Source organism: Bombina bombina, chromosome 9, assembly GCF_027579735.1.
Source record: "Bombina bombina isolate aBomBom1 chromosome 9, aBomBom1.pri, whole genome shotgun sequence".
Taxonomy (NCBI): domain Eukaryota; kingdom Metazoa; phylum Chordata; class Amphibia; order Anura; family Bombinatoridae; genus Bombina; species Bombina bombina.
Window position 1 is genome coordinate 3462823 of NC_069507.1, and position 24539 is coordinate 3487361.

General features: G+C 41.7%; 1 protein-coding gene across 1 annotated transcript in view; it reads right to left on the bottom strand.

The window, feature by feature from the left end:
* Positions 1–24539, bottom strand: part of DNA2 (DNA replication helicase/nuclease 2) — a 545240-nt gene that overhangs the window by 286218 nt on the left and 234483 nt on the right. The window contains exons 9-10 of the mRNA XM_053691839.1: positions 7715–7909; positions 1083–1088 (exon numbers count right to left, since the gene is read on the bottom strand). Coding sequence (XP_053547814.1) covers positions 1083–1088; positions 7715–7909 — 201 coding nt within the window. The remainder of the gene's footprint in view (positions 1–1082; positions 1089–7714; positions 7910–24539) is intronic.

The following is a 24539-nucleotide window of genomic DNA, read 5'->3' on the forward strand; positions in this document are numbered from 1 at the left end:
GTGGGTGTGGTGAGGGGTGTATTTGTAGGCATTTTGAGGTTTGGGAAACTTTGCCCCTCCTGGTAGGAATGTATATCCCATACGTCACTAGCTCATGGACTCTTGCTAATTACATGAAAGAAATATACAGTATATACTAATTGTCATATAACTGCATGTAATAGACACTACTATACAGAATATGTACATATACTGATATAAATATACAGTATATACTAGTTGTCATATAACTGCATGTAACAGACACTACTATACAGAATATGTACAGATACTGATATAAATATACAGTACACTAATTGTCATATAACTGCATGTAACAGACACTACTATACAGAATATGTACAGATACTGATATAAATATACAGTATACACTAATTGTCATATAACTGCATGTAACAGACACTACTACAGGGAGTGCAGAATTATTAGGCAAGTTGTATTTTTGAGGATTAATTTTATTATTGAACAACAACCATGTTCTCAATGAACCCAAAAAACTCATTAATATCAAAGCTGAATAGTTTTGGAAGTAGTTTTTAGTTTGTTTTTAGTTATAGCTATTTTAGGGGGATATCTGTGTGTGCAGGTGACTATTACTGTGCATAACTATTAGGCAACTTAACAAAAAACAAATATATACCCATTTCAATTATTTATTTTTACCAGTGAAACCAATATAACATCTCAACATTCACAAATATACATTTCTGACATTCAAAAACAAAACAAAAAAAAATCAGTGACCAATATAGCCACCTTTCTTTGCAAAGACACTCAAAAGCCTGCCATCCATGGATTCTGTCAGTGTTTTGATCTGTTCACCATCAACATTGCGTGCAGCAGCAACCACGGCCTCCCAGACACTGTTCAGAGAGGTGTACTGTTTTCCCTCCTTGTAAATCTCACATTTGATGATGGACCACAGGTTCTCAATGGGGTTCAGATCAGGTGAACAAGGAGGCAATGTCATTAGATTTTCTTCTTTTATACCCTTTCTTGCCAGCCACGCTGTGGAGTACTTGGACGCGTGTGATGGAGCATTGTCCTGCATGAAAATCATGTTTTTCTTGAAGGATGCAGACTTCTTCCTGTACCACTGCTTGAAGAAGGTGTCTTCCAGAAACTGGCAGTAGGACTGGGAGTTCAGCTTGACTCCATCCTCAACCCGAAAAGGCCCCACAAGCTCATCTTTGATACCAGCCCAAACCAGTACTCCACCTCCACCTTGCTGGCATCTGAGTCGGACTGGAGCTCTCTGCCCTTTACCAATCCAGCCACGGGCCCATCCATCTGGCCCATCAAGACTCACTCTCATTTCATCAGTCCATAAAACCTTAGAAAAATCAGTCTTGAGATATTTCTTGTCCCAGTCTTGACGTTTCAGCTTGTGTGTCTTGTTCAGTGGTGGTCGTCTTTCAGCCTTTCTTACCTTGGCCATGTCTCTGAGTATTGCACACCTTGTGCTTTTGGGCACTCCAGTGATGTTGCAGCTCTGAAATATGGCCAAACTGGTGGCAAGTGGCATCTTGGCAGCTGCACGCTTGACTTTTCTCAGTTCATGGGCAGTTATTTTGCGCCTTGGTTTTTCCACACGCTTCTTGTGACCCTGTTGACTATTTTGAATGAAACGCTTGATTGTTCGATGATCAGAAGCTTTGCAATTTTAAGAGTGCTGCATCCCTCTGCAAGATCTCACTATTTTTTACTTTTCTGAGCCTGTCAAGTCCTTCTTTTGACCCATTTTGCCAAAGGAAAGGAAGTTGCCTAATAATTATGCACACCTGATATAGGGTGTTGATGTCATTAGACCACACCCCTTCTCATTACAGAGATGCACATCACCTAATATGCTTAATTGGTAGTAGGCTTTCGAGCCTATACAGCTTGGAGTAAAACAACATGCATAAAGAGGATGATGTGGTCAAAATACTCATTTGCCTAATAATTCTGCACTCCCTGTATACAGAATATGTACAGATACTGATATAAATATACAGTATACACTAATTGTCATATAACTGCATGTAATAGACACTACTATACAGAATATGTACAGATACTGATATAAATATACATTATACACTAATTGTCATATAACTGCATGTAATAGACACTACTATACAGAATATGTACAGATACTGATATAAATATACAGTATACACTAATTACATATAACTACATGTAATAGACACTACTATACAGAATATGTACAGATACTGATATAAATATACAGTATACACTAATTGTCATAACTGCATGTAATAGACACTACTATACAGAATATGTACAGATACTGATATAAATATACAGTACACACTAATTGTTATATAACTGCATGTAATAGACACTACTATACAGAATATGTACAGATACTGATATAAATATACAGTATACACTGTTATATAACTGCATGTAATATACACTACTATACAGAATATGAACAGATACTGATATAAATATACAGTATACACTAATTGTCATATAACTGCATGTATCAGACACTACTATACAGAATATGTACAGATACTGATAAAAATATACAGTATACACTAATGACATATAACTGCATGTAATAGACACTACTATACAGAATATGTACAGATACTGATATAAATATACATTATACACTAATTGTCATATAACTGCATGTAATAGACACTACTATACAGAATATGTACAGATACTGATATAAATATGCAGTATTCACTAATTGTCATATAACTGCATGTAATAGACACTACTATACAGAATATGTATAGAAACTGATATAAATATACAGTATACACTAATTGTCATATAACTGCATGTAATAGACACTACTATACAGAATATGTACAGATACTGATATAAATATACAGGAGCTAAGGAAGGAGTACCAAGCTGCATGAGCTTCCAGTAGAAGAGCCCATCCTGTGTAGTACACTAAGACATGAGCTAAGGAAGGAGTACCAAGCTGCCGGAGCTTCCTGTAGAAGAGCCCATCCTGTGTAGTACACACTTACACATGAGCTAAGGAAGTAGTACCAAGCTGCAGGAGCTTCCAGTAAAAGAGCTCACCCTGTTTAGTACACACTAACACATGAGCTAAGGAAGTAGTACCAAGCTGCAGGAGCTTCCAGTAGAAGAGCTCACCCTGTTTACTACACACTAACACATGAGCTAAGGAAGTAGTACCAAGCTGCAGGAGCTTCCAGTAGAAGAGCTCACCCTGTTTAGTACACACTAACACATGAGCTAAGGAAGGAGTACCAAGCTGCAGGAGCTTCCAGTAGAAGAGCCCATACTGTGTAGTACACACTAACACATGAGCTAAGGAAGGAGTACCAAGCTGCAGGAGCTTCCAGTAGAAGAGCCAATCCTGTGTAGTACACACTAACATAGGATATAAGGAAGGAGTACCAAACTGCAGGAGCTTCCAGTAGAAGAGCCCATACTGTGCAGTACACACTAACACAGGAGCTAAGGAAGGAGTACCAAGCTGTAGGAGCTTCCAGTAGAAAAGTCCATACTGTGTAGTACACACTAACATATAATCTAAGGAAGGAGTACCAAGCTGCAGGAGCTTCCAGTAGAAGAGCCCATCCTGTGTAGTACACACTAACACATGAGCTAAGGAAGGTGTACCAAGCTGCAGGAGCTTCCAGTAGAAGAGCCCATCCTGTGTAGTACACTAAGACATGAGCTAAGGAAGGAGTACCAAGCTGCCGGAGCTTCCTGTAGAAGAGCCCATCCTGTGTAGTACACACTTACACATGAGCTAAGGAAGTAGTACCAAGCTGCAGGAGCTTCCAGTAAAAGAGCTCACCCTGTTTAGTACACACTAACACATGAGCTAAGGAAGTAGTACCAAGCTGCAGGAGCTTCCAGTAGAAGAGCTCACCCTGTTTAGTACACACTAACACATGAGCTAAGGAAGTAGTACCAAGCTGCTGGAGCTTCCAGTAGAAGAGCTCACCCTGTTTACTACACACTAACACATGAGCTAAGGAAGTAGTACCAAGCTGCAGGAGCTTCCAGTAAAAGAGCTCACCCTGTTTAGTACAAACTAACACATGAGCTAAGGAAGTAGTACCAAGCTGCAGGAGCTTCCAGTAGAAGAGCTCACCCTGTTTAGTACACACTAACACATGAGCTAAGGAAGTAGTACCAAGCTGCAGGAGCTTCCAGTAGAAGAGCTCACCCTGTTTAGTACACACTAACACATGAGCTAAGGAAGGAGTACCAAGCTGCAGGAGCTTCCAGTAGAAGAGCCCATACTGTGTAGTACACACTAACACATGAGCTAAGGAAGGAGTACCAAGCTGCAGGAGCTTCCAGTAGAAGAGCCAATCCTGTGTAGTACACACTAACATAGGATATAAGGAAGGAGTACCAAACTGCAGGAGCTTCCAGTAGAAGAGCCCATACTGTGCAGTACACACTAACACAGGAGCTAAGGAAGGAGTACCAAGCTGTAGGAGCTTCCAGTAGAAAAGTCCATACTGTGTAGTACACACTAACATATAATCTAAGGAAGGAGTACCAAGCTGCAGGAGCTTCCAGTAGAAGAGCCCATCCTGTGTAGTACACACTAACACATGAGCTAAGGAAGGTGTACCAAGCTGCAGGAGCTTCCAGTAGAAGAGCCCATACTGTGTAGTACACACTAACATATAATCTAAGGAAGGAGTACCAAGCTGCAGGAGCTTCAAGTAGAAGAGCCCATCCTGTGTAGTACACACTAACATAGGATATAAGGAAGGAGTACCAAGCTGCAGGAGCTTCCAGTAGAAAAGTCCATACGGTGTAGTACACACTAACACATGAGCTAAGGAAGGAGTACCAAGCTGCAGGAGCTTCCAGTAGAAGAGCCCATACTGTGTAGTACACACTAACACATGAGCTAAGGAAGGAGTACCAAGCTGCAGAAGCTTCCAGTAGAAGAGCCCATCCTGTGTAGTACACACTAACACAGGATCTAAGGAAGGAGTACCAAGCTGTAGGAGCTTCCAGTAGAAGAGCCCATCATGTGTAGTACACACTAACACAGGATCTAAGGAAGGAGTACCAAGCTGCAGGAGCTTCCAGTAGAAGAGCCCATACTGTGTTGTACACACTAACACAGGAGCTAAGGAAGGAGTACCAAGCTGCAGGAGCTTCCAGTAGAAGAGCCAATCCTGTGTAGTACACACTAACATAGGATATAAGGAAGGAGTACCAAGCTGCAGGAGCTTCCAGTAGAAGAGCCAATCCTGTGTAGTACACACTAACATAGGATATAAGGAAGGAGTACCAAGCTGCAGGAGCTTCCAGTAGAAGAGCCAATCCTGTGTAGTACACACTAACATAGGATATAAGGAAGGAGTACCAAGCTGCAGGAGCTTCCAGTAGAAGAGCCAATCCTGTGTAGTACACACTAACACAGGAGCTAAGGAAGGAGTACCAAGCTGCAGGAGCTTCCAGTAGAAGAGCCCATCCTGTGTAGTACACACTAACACATGAGCTAAGGAAGGAGTACCAAGCTGCAGGAGCTTCCAGTAGAAAAGTCCATACTGTGCAGTACACACTAACACAGGAGCTAAGGAAGGAGTACCAAGCTGCAGTAGCTTCCAGTAGAAGAGCCCATCCTGTGTAGTACACACTTACACAGGACCTAAGGGAGTACCAAGCTGCAGGAGACCTGCTTCCAGTAGAAGAGCTCACTGTGTGTAGTCCACACTAACACATGATCTGGATTAGGAGTACATAGAGGAGGCCAAAAGGAGGCGGTTGCAGGACAAGTCCCAGCGACACCTGAGGCAGGCTAAAAACAAACTCAGAGAGGGAGATTTACTCTCACTGCCAGTTGATCTCCTATACAGCCCTCTGTCCTATTCTCTGTGGGAAAAATATGGGAAAGTGGGACAGATTAAAGTCCTGTTCTGTGGGGTGTTTTGCCCTCTCCTAAAGTACTGGACTTTCCATATGTGATGGCTCATGGACTTTCATCATATTATGAAACAAAACACTCATCGACACCATACAAAAAGGGTTTGGCTGATCGAACCTCTAAATTGGGAGAGAGGGAGGCCTTCTGGATCTTTAAATTGAGAACCAGGTTTCCAGAAGGCCTCCACTCTGAGTTCGATCTGATCAACTTTTGGTCTACCTAATATGATTTAATTCAATAACATTCTCCTTTGGTGCTTTTTATGTTCCCCCTTTTACCCCTTTGGGACGAATTTAGTCCCGTCTGGTAGGACCCGGTCGATAATCCTCCCTATTGGCTGGTTTTCATTAACAGTGAGTTTGGCTAGATTCCCATCTGGTTACTATGTAATCTTTTGGTATGCTAGGTACCTGTTAAATACTGGTGTGGGGTGTAAGATTAATCACCACTTTGGTTCCTCCCGTCTGGGAGTGGATTTCAGAAGAGAATTCTGTCCAGGTATCACCATTGTCACCTATTTCCCCATTGCCAGTGCTATAGTTTCCCATTCTCCCTTTCAATTTGTCCTTGATCTGTCCCCTATTGTTAAACCGATTTCAATTTATTTTAATCCCTTTCAATCCATTTGGGAACCAACCCTTTTTCTTAACCACATTACTTATTAAATGTTATTACACACATGAATTGGAAAATAAGGAGACATATATGTGGTTTTGAATTACTTTATTGTTTCAACCAAGGTGCGGTGGGATCTCCATCTAGAGCCTTTTGTCATTTTTCTTTGGCACCTCTATATATATGGTATTTCATTGGGCATAATTGCCGGTGCTGTGCTGACTCTTATAGTACTAGTCAGCATACATTTGTGACGACAGGCTCTTTGCCCTCGCTACGTGTGTTTCCTGGGGGTGTGTGATCCTTGCTTACACACAGGGCGCAGCGGCCTTTTTTTTTTTTTTTTTTGATGCGCACAGCAAATGTCTGTCTATTAAGTTTACCCCGGGAGCACACGAGATGGAGGGGATGGACATCCGACAGGCTATCACCCAATCTTATGTCAATATTGATCTGTGGGTGTGTTTAATGCCTTTACCATGGGAATTAGGGTGGGTGTGTTCGACAGGGGTGTGTAACATTACACACTTTGGATTGGCCAGCTTTTGGAGAGGTGTTTACCGGGCGGCCAATTGGTGCATGGGCTAGGTATGATAACTGGTTATTTTGTCACACTGTTTTAATATGGCTATGAGTAAGGCTTAGGCCAAAACGCGTAAGCCGTTTGTTCTAGTGCCCCTGCACTCCCTTTTTGTACACTTTACTCTGTATTTTACCCCAGAGTATTTACTCCTCACTATACGTTTATGTGCAATTTGTAACTGTCCAATAAATGTTTTCACTTGCTAACACTTGAGTGCTCCTCAATTCCCTTTCTGTTCTATATGAAACAAAACAGTCAGCATGTCATATTTAAACTACCTGTATCTTATGAGAGCAAACATTTTGTGAGTTCAGTAGATATAACAATGAGTGTAATCCACCAGAGATTAAAGACCTTTCCACCAATGGCTGATTGTATTCATTTAATTTTTGTCACTAAAATTGCTTAGCCAGTCTCTCCGTTTTTCTGTAGCTCTATATCATAACATTTTAGCCGCTAGCGAACCTTATGCAGTGCACAGATTCCTCTACTCTAATAAGAGCCAGTTTAGCTACAATTGTTATAATAAATAATCTCTCCTTCACACCCACGTACAAAAGGCAGGCTCAATATAGCGATGCCAGTATTTTTATGTACTACAAACAAACCTCTCAGAAGATGACATCGTCCAGATATTCAGACGACCCATTTTGGATTCCTTAACACTTGCTTCTAAAGAGCACATGAGGTACCAGCGGCTGAAGTATTGCAGATGGCTGGCTTTAAGGTGCGCCGTCAGCTGTTCCACAACTGTGAGCATTTCCTTGGGAACATAATAATTCTCACTTTGTTGCTCCACAGATCTACACAGGTAAAAATGCAACACTTTGTTATATAGTGTACTGTGTGCAAAGTGTTATCACAAATAAAAACATATAATTGTTACAGTTTAACATTTATAAAAGGAAACTAGCATCAACAATAACATACCGGTATAATGATGTATATCAAATACAGACGTGAACATACCGGTATAATGATGTATATCAAATACAGAAGTAAACATACCGGTATAATGATTTATATCAAATACAGACGTGAACATACCGGTATAATGATTTATATCAAATACAGACGTGAACATACCGGTATAATGATTTATATAAAAAGAAGTAGAAGAAATATCAGGGTGAAAAGGTGCCAGAAGAATAAAGAATAAGACGCCCCACATAAAAGACAGGTGGGGAGCTGTAGACTCTCTCCATCTGAAGAAAAGAAAATGATCAGGTAAGCATAATTTAAGTTTTTCTTCATAAATGGAGAGAGTCCACAGCTGCATTCATTACGTTTGGGAAAACCATACCCAAGTTATAGAGGACACTAAATGCCAAAATGGGAGGGTACAATAGGCGGCCCATTCTGAGGGCACCAAGCCAGAAAAAACACAATCCATCCCAACCCTGCTTCATCAGAGCCGGGTAGAAAAATTAGAGTGAAAAAGGCCCCCAAGGACACAGACTCAGACAGTCCGAAAGCCCAACCAGAGATCTCAAGCAGACTCACTGAACCAGCACTCCTCTAAAAGAACCATCGCCCCATAGGCGGTCCCACAACTCCTTGTACTAGTACAAAATACCCAGAACCCCAAAAGGGAGAGGATAAGAGGAGCCAAAAGGATACCCAAAAGGTATAAAAGATCCTCTTAAAGGAACAGCCTCCTATAAAAAAAGGAAAGGCCAATACCCCGGAACCCCAAAGGATCCCGATAACTAAAGTAAATGACGCCCATCGTCAAGGAGAGGAAAACATCTCCCAAACACCGTGCCGAAGCATTGAAAAGGACAGCTGAAAACTGAGTCCTCAACATCGGAACTCAGAAGAACTGATCAAGCAAAATACGGTAGGTAAACCCAGGAAAAAATGCCTGAGTCCAGAAACTTGCCATCCTTTGTAAAAGACCGTAGACGTCAAGGGAAAGCTGCCAAAAAGGCAAAATACCAAATTGCCCACCCTCCCAGACAGAGGGCACACACCAGGCAATCCAAGGTACCAGACTATCCCCCCCAAAGTCCTGCGGACGAACAACAGATCTTAGATCGTACCCCCTGCCGGACTATCCCAAGCAACGGCAGATCTGAAGCAGGGGAACAAGGTAACCCCAGACCGACCCTCAAAATGCGAAATAGTAGACACAGCTACTTCAATCTAGAGACACTTGAGTAGGCACGAGATCCAAAGAAAACTCGTGAGCCAACCAACTAAAGTCGTAACGTATGGTTAACAGCCCAGTTAGGAAAGAACTAAAGAACTCGACCAATGTCCGAACCGAGGAAAAAAAACATCCAGTTCCACCTCCCACACACCGGATAGCTTCCACAAAGGAACTACACCTCCTAAGAGAAAAAAAAGAGATAGAGAGCCCCCAGAAATGAGAGCATCGAGAGACATCTGTCCAAAGAACAGGAATTTCAAGGAAGAAAACCAGGAGAAAACAAGGTCGCTCCACTGGTGAACACGGAAGAGTCTCTCGGTGAAAAACACCATAGGGTCAGCGTGCCTATCAGACGCAAGAAGAAAACTTTGCAACTGCAACCGTTCCCCGTTAGGCAGGAACTGCCACCAACAGGAACATAAGGCGGCTGACCCCAGGGAACCGCATCTACCACACCAGACAAGCCCCAAGAAACCCGGCTCTTAGGAAAAAAATGGCCAAAAGAAACAGCCAGAACAAGGACGAAGTCCGAGTAACCCGGAACACTGGAACTCCCAGGCCAGACCTAGGATCTTACATACGGTCCCACGGCAGGATCCAAAGGAAGAAGCCGAGAGCAACTCCTCGACAACCAGAAGAATCAGGATAAGCCACCTGGGTCCCACAAAAGTTTAAACTAAACGATCATGCAGGAACAGGAATCCCTCATCTGTGAAACCGACAGATTCCCCAGGGAACCTCCGGACCAAGCCGGATAACAAGAGCAAGAGCTCTGCAAGTTCCAATCCAAGGGAAGAAGCCCCCCCCCTCACAGAGGAACAAAGCTCTAAAAGTAGCAAAGGACTCCCAAAGATGTATAAAGACGCCAGAGTAAACCGGCAACCAAGCGACATGAACACCAATGTGCTTAAACAGCGCGGCTAATCCCCTTCCAGGGAATCAAGCGCCACCTCGTAAAACTACCCGGAGGATGGAAGGCTGAACACGCTTCACAGTGGATCGAAACTAACCCATTGGGTTACCATAATGCCGAGCACCTTCAGAGTATAGCATTCTGATCTAGCCTTCCAGCTAGTAACGAACCCCAGAAACAAGGGGACAGTGAGGACAAGCTACCCACACAACGAATGCAGGACTCTACACCCCTCAGGGAGAAACCAGAAAGCAGAAACACATGGTTGTGGGTGCCACTTGAGTAGCAATCTCTAAACCACATGAGGCAGGTCATTAGGATCTCTAGAACATTTCCAACACCAGAAAGAACCGCGAAACTGAGTCACAAGACTACACTGTCAGAAGCCCTTAAGAGGAACAAAACAACATTCGAAGGGATCCAGATCCCCAAAGGTGACACGTCCCCAAGGAGAAACAGATATAGATCCAAAGAAGGTTGCAAAACAGAGACCCCCAACGGAACAAGTCCTAGAAGGACAAATTCCACATGGAAGGAATACTCCAGCTCCCAAAAAGCAGGAACGGAGAGTGACGCAGCAATTTCGCTGACCCAGTCTCCCGAGAGACGGCTACAAAAGGACCGAGACACTCCCAAGAACCACTCGGACCCAAGAGTCCTGGGTAAATGCTTAACTAGAAGCAAATTAACACAAATAGTATTGTGAGAAATCGGCGCCCCCACCAGACCAGATAGGCCGATAGTGTCTAAAAATGTTGCGTGGCAAAAGAACTAAATCCAAGCAGGGCCAGCCCGCAACAGGGTTACAACTGCCAAGCAGACTAATTCTACTCTCAGAGAGAGGAAGAAAATAAACAGTTAAACATGGAACGTGTTCCTAACAACTTCCTTAGAAGCAAAACGAGCATCGATCCCAGAAAAAAGTTCCCACAGGAACTATAAGGAAAACAAGAAATCATCCTACCGGATAAAAATAAAACAGGCAACCCGAAGGTTAACGCCCAAAAAATGAACAGAAAGCCCACAGCACCAGCCCAACGGAAAACCTGTTCGTCAAAAAACTGGGAAGGATCTCGATGACAAGACTTAGAGGAAATTACCCCATCCCCCCCCCCCAAAGTTGTGTCATTTGAAGAAAGAGCTACCGAGTCCCATAGCCAAGAAGGATAGGGTCCCCCAGCAACTCAAAAACGTGTCTGAGTAAGACACTAAGGCGAGGCAGTCTAACGAAAAACACAGCACTCTGGAAAAGTTACTCCCGCAGGAAGCTGCATATGTCCTCCCACGTCCTAGAGACCCGGGACAAATCGGGCACGAGCACAATCGTGAACAAACATCCGGACTTGGTAGGCGAGCCAGCGCCAAAAGTATGTAGAAGCGAAAACACGCCGCCACCACCTCCGGAGGGAACATACACCCTTCTGAGGAGGGAAAGACATAACCTGGGTTACCCACATGTGTAGTAGTAGTAGAAGGGAGCGGTAGGGAACTCGCCTCCCGGAGGACAGGACCCCCCGAGGCAGAAGGCTCAGCAGTCCCTTGAATCCCCGAGCCCGAGGAACAAGGCGCTCTAGGACGGCCTGAGGAACATAACGGATGGACCTGGGTCCAAGGGTCCGATTCACACTCATCACAGTACGAGGAATCTGAACCAGAAAATGGAACAGATTCAACATCAGTATCCTCCATAGCTGGATACCCAAAAGTGGGCTACACAAACAAATTAAAACGGCACCTGACACCCACAATGGTTGGGGCACTCACCACCTCCTGAGAACCAGACAGCAGTGGACTATGACTCAGATGCCACACAGACAGGAATGTGGAAATGGGAGACCCACACGTAAAACGCCCGGTCACAAGGTGAACCGTACAGTCCAAAAAAAGCGTGCCCAACCGTAAGGTCACGTCACTTCGAAAGGCCTATATGTTCCAAGCCAAGAGCCAGAAAAACACTACATATAAGCAGGTTTAATCACATAACAAAAACATGATTAAAAAATCCCTCCTGTTAAATAATCCCCCTCAGAAGATATTAACCCTTGATTCCAAGATACTAAAGGAGTCCCACTGAGACCCTGAATTATACCTGTAAGTTCACCAGCAAATGTGTTACAGTGCAATCAGAAAAGGTAAATCAAACAATCTTACCGGAATCTACGCCGTGGAACAGGAACACGGCCCTTCAAGTGTGACGGATAGTAGCATCGCCTCCGCCATGGACTTGAGAGAAGAAAGCATGTAGCGAAGCGAGGTTAGGCAAAGCCAAGTGCTGAAGGAGCTGTTGATACGAGTCGGGATGGTGTCGCAGAGAGAACTCCCACTGCATCTCCGTACTCCAACATTCGCCCAGGCCCCCACTGAGAGACTGACAGGACTACTAAAAACTCCCGTCCCATTGCGAAGAGTAGTACCTTCCATAGGAGACACACTTTATGTAAAAATAAACTAAAAAGTACTCTTTTTAAAAAAAGAAAAAAACCTCTGACACTTCTCTGCCAACCTCCTGGGACGAAAGGCAAAGAATGACTGGGGGATGAGGGAAGTGGGTGGAGTAGTTAAGCCTTTGGCTGGGGTGTCTTTGCCGCCTCCTGGTGGCCAGGTTCTTATTTCCCAAAAGTAATGAATGCAGCTGTGGACTCTCTCCATTTATGAAGAAAATACAGAAGTGAACATACCGGCATAATGATTTCTTTCATGTAATTGGCAAGAGTTCATGAACTAGTGACATATGGGATATACATTCCTACCAGTAGGGGTGAGATCTTGCGTGGAGCCCCAGATCGAGGGAGATTATTGTTACAATGATCAAACTGAGTTAAATTATGTCAAAAGCTTTATTAAGTATAGCGGTAATTGCACAAGTCAAACAAAAAAACAATGATACATCGCAAAGTTTAAAAAGACACATTGTATCAAAATGAAAATATGCATTAAATATATAACAAACTGCATATGTAAAAGATCTTCTAGGAAGTCAAGAGTTAACACCACACCTGTTCATGCGGATTAGAGAGGTGAATGAGTCATGGCTACAGAGACAATCAGATAGAAGTCAGTAAAGTTTTCACAACCAATCAGATTTTGGTGGGGATTTTAAAGGTAATCTGTGTTTGTAAATTTCTCAAGCTATGAGTACGGCTATCGCCAAAACGCGTAAGCAGGAGAAATACTGATTCATTTGTACTATGTGAAGAGCTGTTAAGTTTTATACTTGAGCCAGTGGGCCTAATAAAGTTTAAGTTTTATATAAAGAATTTTGTCTGGTGCTCCTCAATTGATCATTTGATCGCTGTTTGAACTGTACACTATTGAGGCCACAGAGAGAGCACAGACACGGAGAGATTCAAGAGCCAGATCCTGTGTTAAAAACAAAGGTGATATCCTGGAAGGTACTGCAACAGTTTCAGTTACGGATTTCAAAGGGAGAGTGAGCGGAGCCGTCAAAGAGGTGATCGAGGAGGGAGCAGGACTAAGTGAGGTCATCAGCTCCTGTGGACCGGCACTTACCAAGAGACGGATCGCTAAACCGCACATCACCTCATTCCGAGGTAAAAGCTGAGTATTGGAGCCAGTATTGGAGTGATCGAGGAGGGAGCGGGACCGAGAAAGGTCTGTTTGCTGATTTATTTATTTGTACGCTCCCGTGGACCGACACACATTCACACATTGGAGTGACACCAAACTGCAGCAGTGACATATGGATGAGAGTGGGTAAGACGAAACCTAAAGTTTAATCCACTTAAGTGAAGAGTAATAATTTATTCTGAAACTATACCAAAGTATTGGAATTAATGTATATAAATAAGACTCACGGAAACAGTGCTAATAGATCCAGGTTTTATATTCACCTATCACAGGTTACTCAAAATTTTGAAACGATTTTCCATTGGTGCTAGGACTTTGTTTGATTTGTGCATATTCATAGGGCGGATCCTCACGCTAACAGTCCTTCAGAGCACATTGGTATTCGTATATACATATCCGACTACTTGAAACCAGCAACTTTAAAACACCACACAGTATGGAAACAAGTAGCTTAACCCATACATCAGCTTCACAAGAAAAAACTTTTTATTCACTACAAACCACTGAACAAAGAGTGGGGTGCCTAGATGAATTGAATTATGTATTCACAACTGACTATACAAAATTTTCTCTGTCAAGATTATTTCAAGAATTGGAACACGCTTTAACTAAGGAGAATAAACTAAAGTGGGATGTGTGGACTTTAGATAAGTATTATAAATTGGGTATGGTCCCCCGAGGACTGAGACTGAACAAGTTCCCCACATTTACTACAGAGGATGCTGACTTTGTGAAAGTTTGGAATAAAACACTAACGGACTGTTCCCTAAAATTAATGCTTTTGCTAATTGATTACAAAACTAAACTATTGAAAGAAGTGTCTAGACAGATAGATGCCATACAAGAAGCGTTAGGAAATCACAGCAATGAGACTCAATTTGAAAAATTTGATATGATTTTGAAAAATACAATTGCAGAGGCTAAGAAATTGTTAAAAGATGTTAAACATGACAAATATTTGAGGGATCAGTCAGACTACGACCTAAATAAGGTTTATATTTGGCAAATGAGACAAAGAACTAACTTTAGAAGGGGCAGTGGCAGAAGTAGAAATAGGGGGAGAGCTAACAGTAACAGAGGACCAGACAGATGCAGGGGTCACATATACCCCTAAAAAAACGGTTACTTTCAGTGAAAGTGAGGTTGATTCTGATTTTTCATGTGAAGGTCCCTCTTCAGGAGAGGAAGAACCGGTATTAATTGTACAAACACATAACAGAGAGGAGAGAGTAGTAAGATCCAAGGATCATAATGAGACAAACACCAAGTTAGACACAGTATCTAAAACAACCCCGCCACTACCAGGAATCTTAAAGGATTCTGAACATAAAAGGAACTTGCAGGTTTTTCCAAACCCCCCCATAAGACCAGAAGGGGGGGCAAGAGGCAGAGGAAACACCAGACAGGACAGATACCCCACCAGGAGAGGCAGGGGCATGACAAAATACAACTAAATACTGTAGTAAATCTATCTACTTATGAATTGACTGAGAGTGAAAAACATAATTTATGCTTGCCTGATAAATTCCTTTCTTCTGTAGTGTGATCAGTCCACGGGTCATCATTACTTCTGGGATATTACTCCTCCCCAACAGGAAGTGCAAGAGGATTCACCCAGCAGAGCTGCATATAGCTCCTCCCCTCTACGTCACTCCCAGTCATTCGACCAAGGACCAACGAGAAAGGAAAAGCCAAGGGTGAAGTGGTGACTGGAGTATAAATTAAAAAATATTTACCTGCCTTAAAAACAGGGCGGGCCGTGGACTGATCACACTACAGAAGAAAGGAATTTATCAGGTAAGCATAAATTATGTTTTCTTCTGTTAAGTGTGATCAGTCCACGGGTCATCATTACTTCTGGGATACCAATACCAAAGCAAAAGTACACGGATGACGGGAGGGATAGGCAGGCTCTTTATACAGAAGGAACCACTGCCTGAAGAACCTTTCTCCCAAAAATAGCCTCCGATGAAGCAAAAGTGTCAAATTTGTAAAATTTGGAAAAAGTATGAAGCGAAGACCAAGTTGCAGCCTTGCAAATCTGTTCAACAGAGGCCTCATTCTTGAAGGCCCAAGTGGAAGCCACAGCTCTAGTAGAATGAGCTGTAATTCTTTCAGGAGGCTGCTGTCCAGCAGTCTCATAAGCTAAACGAATTATGCTACGAAGCCAAAAAGAAAGAGAGGTAGCGGAAGCTTTTTGACCTCTCCTCTGCCCAGAGTAAATGACAAACAGAGAAGACGTTTGTCGAAATTCCTTAGTTGCCTGTAAGTAAAATTTTAGAGCACGGACTACATCCAGGTTGTGCAGTAGACGTTCCTTCTTTGAAGAAGGATTTGGGCATAAAGGAGGAACAACAATCTCTTGATTGATATTCCTGTTAGTAACTACCTTAGGTAAGAACCCAGGTTTAGTACGCAGGACTACCTTATCCGAATGAAAAATCAAATAAGGAGAATCACAATGTAAGGCTGATAATTCAGAGACTCTTCGAGCCGAGGAAATAGCCATTAAAAATAGAACTTTCCAAGATAACAACTTTATATCAATGGAATGAAGGGGTTCAAACGGAACGCCCTGTAAAACATTAAGAACAAGGTTTAAACTCCATGGTGGAGCAACAGTTTTAAACACAGGCTTAATCCTGGCCAAAGCCTGACAAAAAGCCTGGACGTCAGGAACTTCTGACAGACGTTTGTGTAACAGAATGGACAGAGCTGAGATCTGTCCCTTTAATGAACTAGCAGATAAACCCTTTTCTAAACCTTCTTGTAGAAAAGACAATATCCTAGGAATCCTAACCTTACTCCAAGAGTAACCTTTGGATTCACACCAATATAGGTATTTACGCCATATCTTATGGTAAATCTTTCTGGTAACAGGTTTCCTAGCCTGTATTAAGGTATCAATAACTGACTCAGAAAATCCACGTCTTGATAAAATCAAGCGTTCAATTTCCAAGCAGTCAGCTTCAGAGAAGTTAGATTTTGATGTTTGAAGGGACCCTGTATCAGAAGGTCCTGTTTCAGAGGTAGAGACCAAGGTGGACAGGATGACATGTCCACCAGGTCTGCATACCAAGTCCTGCGTGGCCACGCAGGTGCTATTAGAATCACTGATGCTCTCTCTTGTTTGATTCTGGCAATCAATCGAGGAAGCAACGGGAAGGGTGGAAACACGTAAGCCATCCTGAAGTCCCAAGGTGCTGTCAGAGCATCTATCAGGACTGCTCCTGGATCCGGACCCGTAACGAGGAAGCTTGGCGTTCTGTCGAGACGCCATGAGATCTATCTCTGGTTTGCCCCAACGTCGAAGTATTTGGGCAAAGACCTCCGGATGAAGTTCCCACTCCCCCGGATGAAAAGTCTGACGACTTAAGAAATCCGCCTCCCAGTTCTCCACTCCCGGGATGTGGATTGCTGACAGGTGGCAAGAGTGAGACTCTGCCCAGCAAATTATCTTTGATACTTCCATCATAGCTAGGGAGCTTCTTGTCCCTCCCTGATGGTTGATGTAAGCTACAGTCGTGATGTTGTCCGACTGAAACCTGATGAACCCCCGAGTTGTCAACTGGGGCCAAGCCAGGAGGGCATTGAGAACTGCTCTCAATTCCAGAATGTTTATTGGCAGGAGACTCTCCTCCTGACTCCATTGTCCCTGAGCCTTCAGAGAATTCCAGACGGCACCCCAACCTAGAAGGCTGGCGTCTGTTGTTACAATTGTCCAATCTGGTCTGCTGAATGGCATCCCCCTGGACAGATGTGGCCGAGAAAGCCACCATAGAAGAGAATTTCTGGTCTCTTGATCCAGATTCAGAGAAGGGGATAAGTCTGAGTAATCCCCATTCCACTGACTTAGCATGCACAGTTGCAGTGGTCTGTGTTGAATGGAATGAAGGGTGCGGCAAGCACTTTGAAGTCTTGTTAGCCTGTCCTCTGTCAGGTAAATCTTCATTTCTACAGAATCTATAAGAGTCCCCAGGAAGGGAACTCTTGTGAGTGGAACGAGTGAACTTTTCTTTTCGTTCACCTTCCATCCATGTGACCTTAGAAATGCCAGCACTAACCCTGTATGAGACTTGGCAGTTTGAAAGCTTGAAGCTTGTATCAGAATGTCGTCTAGGTATGGAGCTACCGAGATTCCCCGCGGTCTTAGTACCGCCAGAAGAGCACCCAGAACCTTTGTGAAGATTCTTGGAGCTGTAGCCAATCCGAATGGAAGAGCCACAAACTGGTAATGCCTGTCTAGGAAGGCAAACCTTAGGTACCGATAATGATCTTTGTGAATCGGTATGTGAAGGTAAGCATCTTTTAAATCTACAGTGGTCATGTATTGAACCTCTTGGATCATAGGTAAAATTGTCCGAATAGTCTCCATCTTGAACGATGGAACTCTTAGGAATTTGTTTAGGATCTTTAAGTCCAGGATTGGTCTGAAAGTTCCCTCTTTTTTGGGAACCACAAACAGATTTGAGTAAAACCCCTGTCCCTGTTCCGATCGTGGAACTGGATGGATTACTCCCATTAACAAGAGCTCTTGTACGCAGCGTAGAAACGCCTCTTTCTTTGTCTGGATTGTTGACAATCTTGACAGATGAAATCTCTCTCTTGGAGGAGAGTATTTGAAGTCCAGAAGGTATCCCTGAGATATTATCTCTAGCGCCCAGGGATCCTGAACATCTCTTGCCCAAGCCTGGGCGAAGAGAGAAAGTCTGCCCCCCACTAGATCCGATCCCGGATCGGGGGCCCTCAATTCATGCTGTTTTAGGGGCAGCAGCAGGTTTCCTAGTCTGCTTGCCCTTGTTCCAGGACTGGTTAGGTTTCCAGCCTTGTCTGTAGCGAGCAACAGCTCCTTCCTGTTTTGGTGCAGAGGAAGTTGATGCTGCTCCTGCTTTGAAATTACGAAAGGAACGAAAATTAGACTGTCTAGTCTTGGCTTTGGCTTTGTCCTGAGGCAGGGCATGGCCTTTACCTCCAGTAATGTCAGCGATAATCTCTTTCAACCCGGGCCCGAATAAGGTCTGCCCTTTGAAAGGTATATTAAGCAATTTAGACTTAGAAGTAACATCAGCTGACCAGGATTTTAGCCACAGCGCCCTGCGTGCCTGAATGGCGAATCCTGAATTCTTCGCCGTAAGTTTAGTAAGATGTACTACGGCCTCCGAAATGAATGAATTAGCTAGTTTAAGGACTCTAAGCCTGTCCGTAATGTCGTCCAGAGTAGCTGAACCAATGTTCTCTTCCAGAGACTCAATCCAGAATGCCGCTGCAGCCGTGATCGGCGCAATGCATGCAAGGGGTTGCAATATAAAACCTTGTTGAACAAACATTTTCTTAAGGTAACCCTCTAACTTTTTATCCATTGGATCTGACAAAGCACAGCTATCCTCCACCGGGATAGTGGTACGCTTAGCTAAGGTAGAAACTGCTCCCTCCACCTTAGGGACCGTTTGCCATAAGTCCCTTGTGGTGGCGTCTATTGGAAACATTTTTCTAAATATCGGAGGGGGTGAGAACGGCACACCGGGTCTATCCCACTCCTTAGTAACAATTTCAGTAAGTCTCTTAGGTATAGGAAAAACCTCAGTACTCGTCGGTACCGCAAAATATTTATCCAACCTACACATTTTCTCTGGTATTGCAACTGTGTTACAATCATTCAGAGCCGCTAACACCTCCCCTAGTAATACACGGAGGTTTTCCAGTTTAAATTTAAAATTTGAAATATCTGAATCCAGTCTGTTTGGACCAGAACCGTCACCCACAGAATGAAGTTCTCCGTCCTCATGTTCTGCCACCTGTGACGCAGTGTCTGACATGGCCCTAATATTATCAGCGCACTCTGTTCTCACCCCAGAGTGATCACGCTTACCTCTTAGTTCTGGTAATTTAGCCAAAACCTCAGTCATAACAGTAGCCATATCCTGTAATGTGATTTGTAATGGCCGCCCAGATGTACTCGGCGCTACAATATCACGCACCTCCCTCTGAGCGGGAGATGTAGGTACTGACACGTGAGGCGAGTTAGTCGGCATAACTCTCCCCTCGTTGTTTGGTGAAATTTGTTCAATTTGTACAGATTGACTTTTATTTAAAGTAGCATCAATACAGTTAGTACATAAATTTCTATTGGGCTCCACTTTGGCATTGCAACAAATGACACAGGTATCATCCTCTGAATCAGACATGTTTAACACACTAGCAAATAAACTTGCAACTAGGAAATACAATTCAATTAGAATAATATTAAAACGTACTGTGCCTTTAAGAAGCACAGAAGATCTATGACAGTTGAAAATTAATAAATTGAAACAGTTATAGCCTCAATCCTTGTAAACAACACAACTTTAGCAAAGGTTTAATCCCATTAGCAAAGATAACAAATTCTGAAAGCAGGAAACAAATTACAGAATAAACGTTTTTTATCTCAGTCAAACTATAATTCTCACAGCTCTGCTGAGAGAAATTACCTCCCTCCAAATAAGTTTTGAAGACCCCTGAGCTCTGTAGAGATGAACCGGATCATGCAGGGAATACAATGAGTTGCTGACTGAAATATTTGATGCATAGAAAAAGCGCCAAAAAACGGCCCCTCCCCCTCACACACAGCAGTGAGGGAGAACAGAAACTGTCAGAAAAACAGATTAAGCAACTGCCAAGTGGAAAAATAGTGCCCAAACATTTATTCACACAGTACCTCAGCAAATGAAAATGATTTTACATTCCAGCAAAAACGTTAAACATAATCTCTAGTTATTAAACAGCTTTATGTATTTCTTACAGTGTAATTCTAGTGAAGTACCATTCCCCAGAATACTGAAGTGTAAAGTATACATACATGACATTATATCGGTATGGCAGGATTTTCTCATCAATTCCATTGTCAGAAAATAAAAACTGCTACATACCTCTATGCAGATTCATCTGCCCGCTGTCCCCTGATCTGAAGTTTACCTCACTCCTCAGATGGCCGAGAACAGCAATATGATCTTAACTACTCCGGCTAAAATCATAGCAAAACTCTGGTAGATTCTTCTTCAAACTCTGCCAGAGAGGTAATAACACACTCCGGTGCTATTTTAAAATAACAAACTTTTGATTGAAGATATAAAACTAAGTATAATCACCATAGTCCTCTCACACATCCTATCTAGTCGTTGGGTGCAAGAGAATGACTGGGAGTGACATAGAGGGGAGGAGCTATATGCAGCTCTGCTGGGTGAATCCTCTTGCACTTCCTGTTGGGGAGGAGTAATATCCCAGAAGTAATGATGACCCGTGGACTGATCACACTTAACAGAAGAAATAAAGCATTAGAATTGGGTCTCAGTTTTGTTCCCTCTCAAGATTTTAAACTTTTTCATACCTTACTAGACGTTAATAAATTAATTAGAAATCTCACTTTGAGAAAACATTTCTGTCAGGGGACCCCAGGTACAGACAAAGACACAGACCCTAATTATGCAAACAATATTTATTTAAATATGGAAAAAGAGGTTTTAACCTTTGAAGAGGCCTGTGATTTGACTGTTCTTGAGGAGTTACAAGCAGAAAGTGGGCATGTTTCAGATGAAACACCACTCACAATATCAGTACCCAAATTGAAGAATCCATCTCAGTTTTACCCAATACAAAGTAGAGGTCACTTACTAGAGAAATTCCAACAAAAAATAGAGTCTGATCTGAATAATCTAGCCTATACAGTTAAGAACAAACGTTTGAACATGAGCAAAGAACACACACTAGCAATTGAAAAACTCAGTAAAAATCACGACATAGTTCTGAGAAATGCTGACAAAGGTGGTTCAATTGTAGTATTAGACAGAACGAAATTTATACAGGAAGCACATAGACAATTAGATGATACTAACCAATTTGTACAACTATTGGGGGATCCCACAAACAAATATAAAAATGAACTTTCACATTTAGTAGATAATGGGTTTGAATATGGATACTTTGATTCAAATACCAAAGAATATCTTTTAGTAGACCAACCTACTGTGCCAATTTTCAATCTATTACCTAAAATACATAAGGGCATAGATAATATGACTGGGAGACCAATCATCAGTGGGATAGGATCTTTAAATGAACACCTATCAGAATGGTTAGATGGGATATTACAACCAATAGTATCTAAATTAAATAGCCATCTAAGAGACACAAAACAGTTGTTGACTGAATTGAAAGACATCAAATGTGTTAAAAACTATAGTTGGCTAACAATTGATGTACAAGCTTTGTATTCTTCGATACCACATAGCATGGGTTTGAGAGCTATTGAATTTTTTATAAACAGATTAGCTAACCATGATCCAGACTTTTGTAAATATATTGTTGAAGTAACTATCTGTTAACACACAACTATTTTTCATTTGAGGGTGTCTTTTACCTCCAGAGATGTGGGACAGTTATGGGGGCGAAATTTGCCCCCTCTTATGCCAACCTATTTATGGGTTGGTGGGAGCTGTCCCACATCTATGGATGTCAGGACCCCCTCAAGGACAAGATAATATATTATAAACGATACATAGATGACCTGATTTGTATCTGGAAAGGTGAAGCAGACAGAGCATACAGCTTTGTATCCTTATTAAATACTAACAAGATAGGAATACAATTTACCTCTGAATGGGCCAAAAATGAAATACACTTTTTAGATGTACTATTAAGAGGAACAATGGCAGGCAATATAGAAACAGAGGTATATGTGAAACCAATTGCAGGTATTACATTACTACATGCAAATAGCAACCATACCAAGAGAGTTTTCAGTTCGGTAGCCAAAGGACAATTCACTAGATTGAAAAGGAATTGCAGCACAGATGAATTATTTAATAAACATGCAGAAATTCTAGCTGACAAATTGAAAGCCAGAGGCTACTCTAACAGCTTAATTACAAATACTAGGAAAGTAGTATCAAATACTAAGAGAGAGGACTTATTGAAAGACAAAACTAAAAGTAGAAAGCATTGCAAAGATGAAAGTCACATTTGTTACACAGTATAGCAATCAATATGAACAAATCTGCAAGATTATTCAGAAACATCTGCCCATGCTGCAAGCAGATGATAAACGTATCAATACAGTCAAACAAGGATGCAGATTTTCCTTTAAAAGGGGCATGTCTCTAGGAAATAAGGTAGCAACAACACGTTTAAAAACAACTGAAGACAACAAAAGCTCGTGGCTTACATTTACAGGTACATATCACTGTAGCAACCAGTCCTGTAAAGCTTGTGAATTTTTGCAGTCAGGAAATCGGTTTAGATGCTCAGTTACAGGTCAGGCATTTAATCACAGGTTATGCTTAAATTGCAGACAGAGTAATGTAGTGTACCTCCTCACATGCAATTTATGTGACCTGCAATATGTAGGACTCACTACAAGAGAACTACGTGAAAGAATCAGGGAACATGTCTCTAGCATTAAAAAGGGTAAAATGACAACACCATTAGTACAGCATTTTAAAATAAACCATAACTGTAATCCAATCTCATTAAGATGGACAATCATAGAAAAACCATACAAGGGCAACTCAGGTACAGAGAATTATCTAGCACTAAGAGAAGTGTTTTGGATTCATAAGTTAAAAACTAGGATACCACTTGGTCTAAATAGCGAATATGATCTTATTAATTTCTGGCAAAAATAAGATTAGGAATAGACCGAACCCAGTAGGCCACAGTTTAAACAGAGGCGTAAGCATCGATATAATTATGAATCTTTATTTCTAATTTTTAATTTTCTCTTCAACAAACGATAGAGAAAAAACAATGTAACCATAAAAGTATCTTGAATTCCAAATAAAGCCTGTAACTTGAGGTTCTTGTGAGGAAATAAATAAATAATTAAAGGTGTTCATTTTAGATCAAGAGTTTTTGAACTCAAGTACAAGTAAAGTGAATTAAGATTATTCACAAGAAACTGACAGACAGAGATAGTGAGTCTTACTATATGAATACATCAATTTATAAACTTGAAATAAAGTTGAGGCTAATACCTAGATGTAACACAGACTATAGCTTAAGATGAGTCTTGAATATATGATACGCTTTAATGAAGATGAGGAATTAATTGCTATCTATGTACTTATATATATACGATAATGAATATGCAATGGAAGTAAACACTAAACATTGTGAAACAGTGCAACATTGCATAAATACATGTGCAAGAGCTCAGTTACATATTTAAAATTTTGAAAAGAAAATAAGAGATCAACATACTAATATAATATAATTGAAAACAAACGTTATAAAGATGACATTGCAGAATATTATAATTAAAGGACTGATCACTTATAATCTATTGTTACAATGATAAAACTGAGTTAAATTATTTCAAAAGCTTTATTAAGTATAGCGGTAATTGCACAAGTCAAACGAAAAAACAATGATACATCGCAAAGTTTAAAAAGACACATTGTATCAAAATGAAAATATGCATTAAATATATAACAAACTGCATATGTAAAAGATCTTCTAGGAAGTCAAGAGTTAACACCACACCTGTTCATGCGGATTAGAGAGGTGAATGAGTCATGGCTACAGAGACAATCAGATAGAAGTCAGTAAAGTTTTCACAACCAATCGGATTTTGGTGGGGATTTTAAAGGTAATCTGTGTTTGTAAATTTCTCAAGCTATGAGTACGGCTATCGCCGAAACGCGTAAGCAGGAGAAATACTGATTCATTTGTACTATGTGAAGAGCTGTTAAGTTTTATACTTGAGCCAGTGGGCTTAATAAAGGTTAAGTTTTATATAAAGAATTTTGTC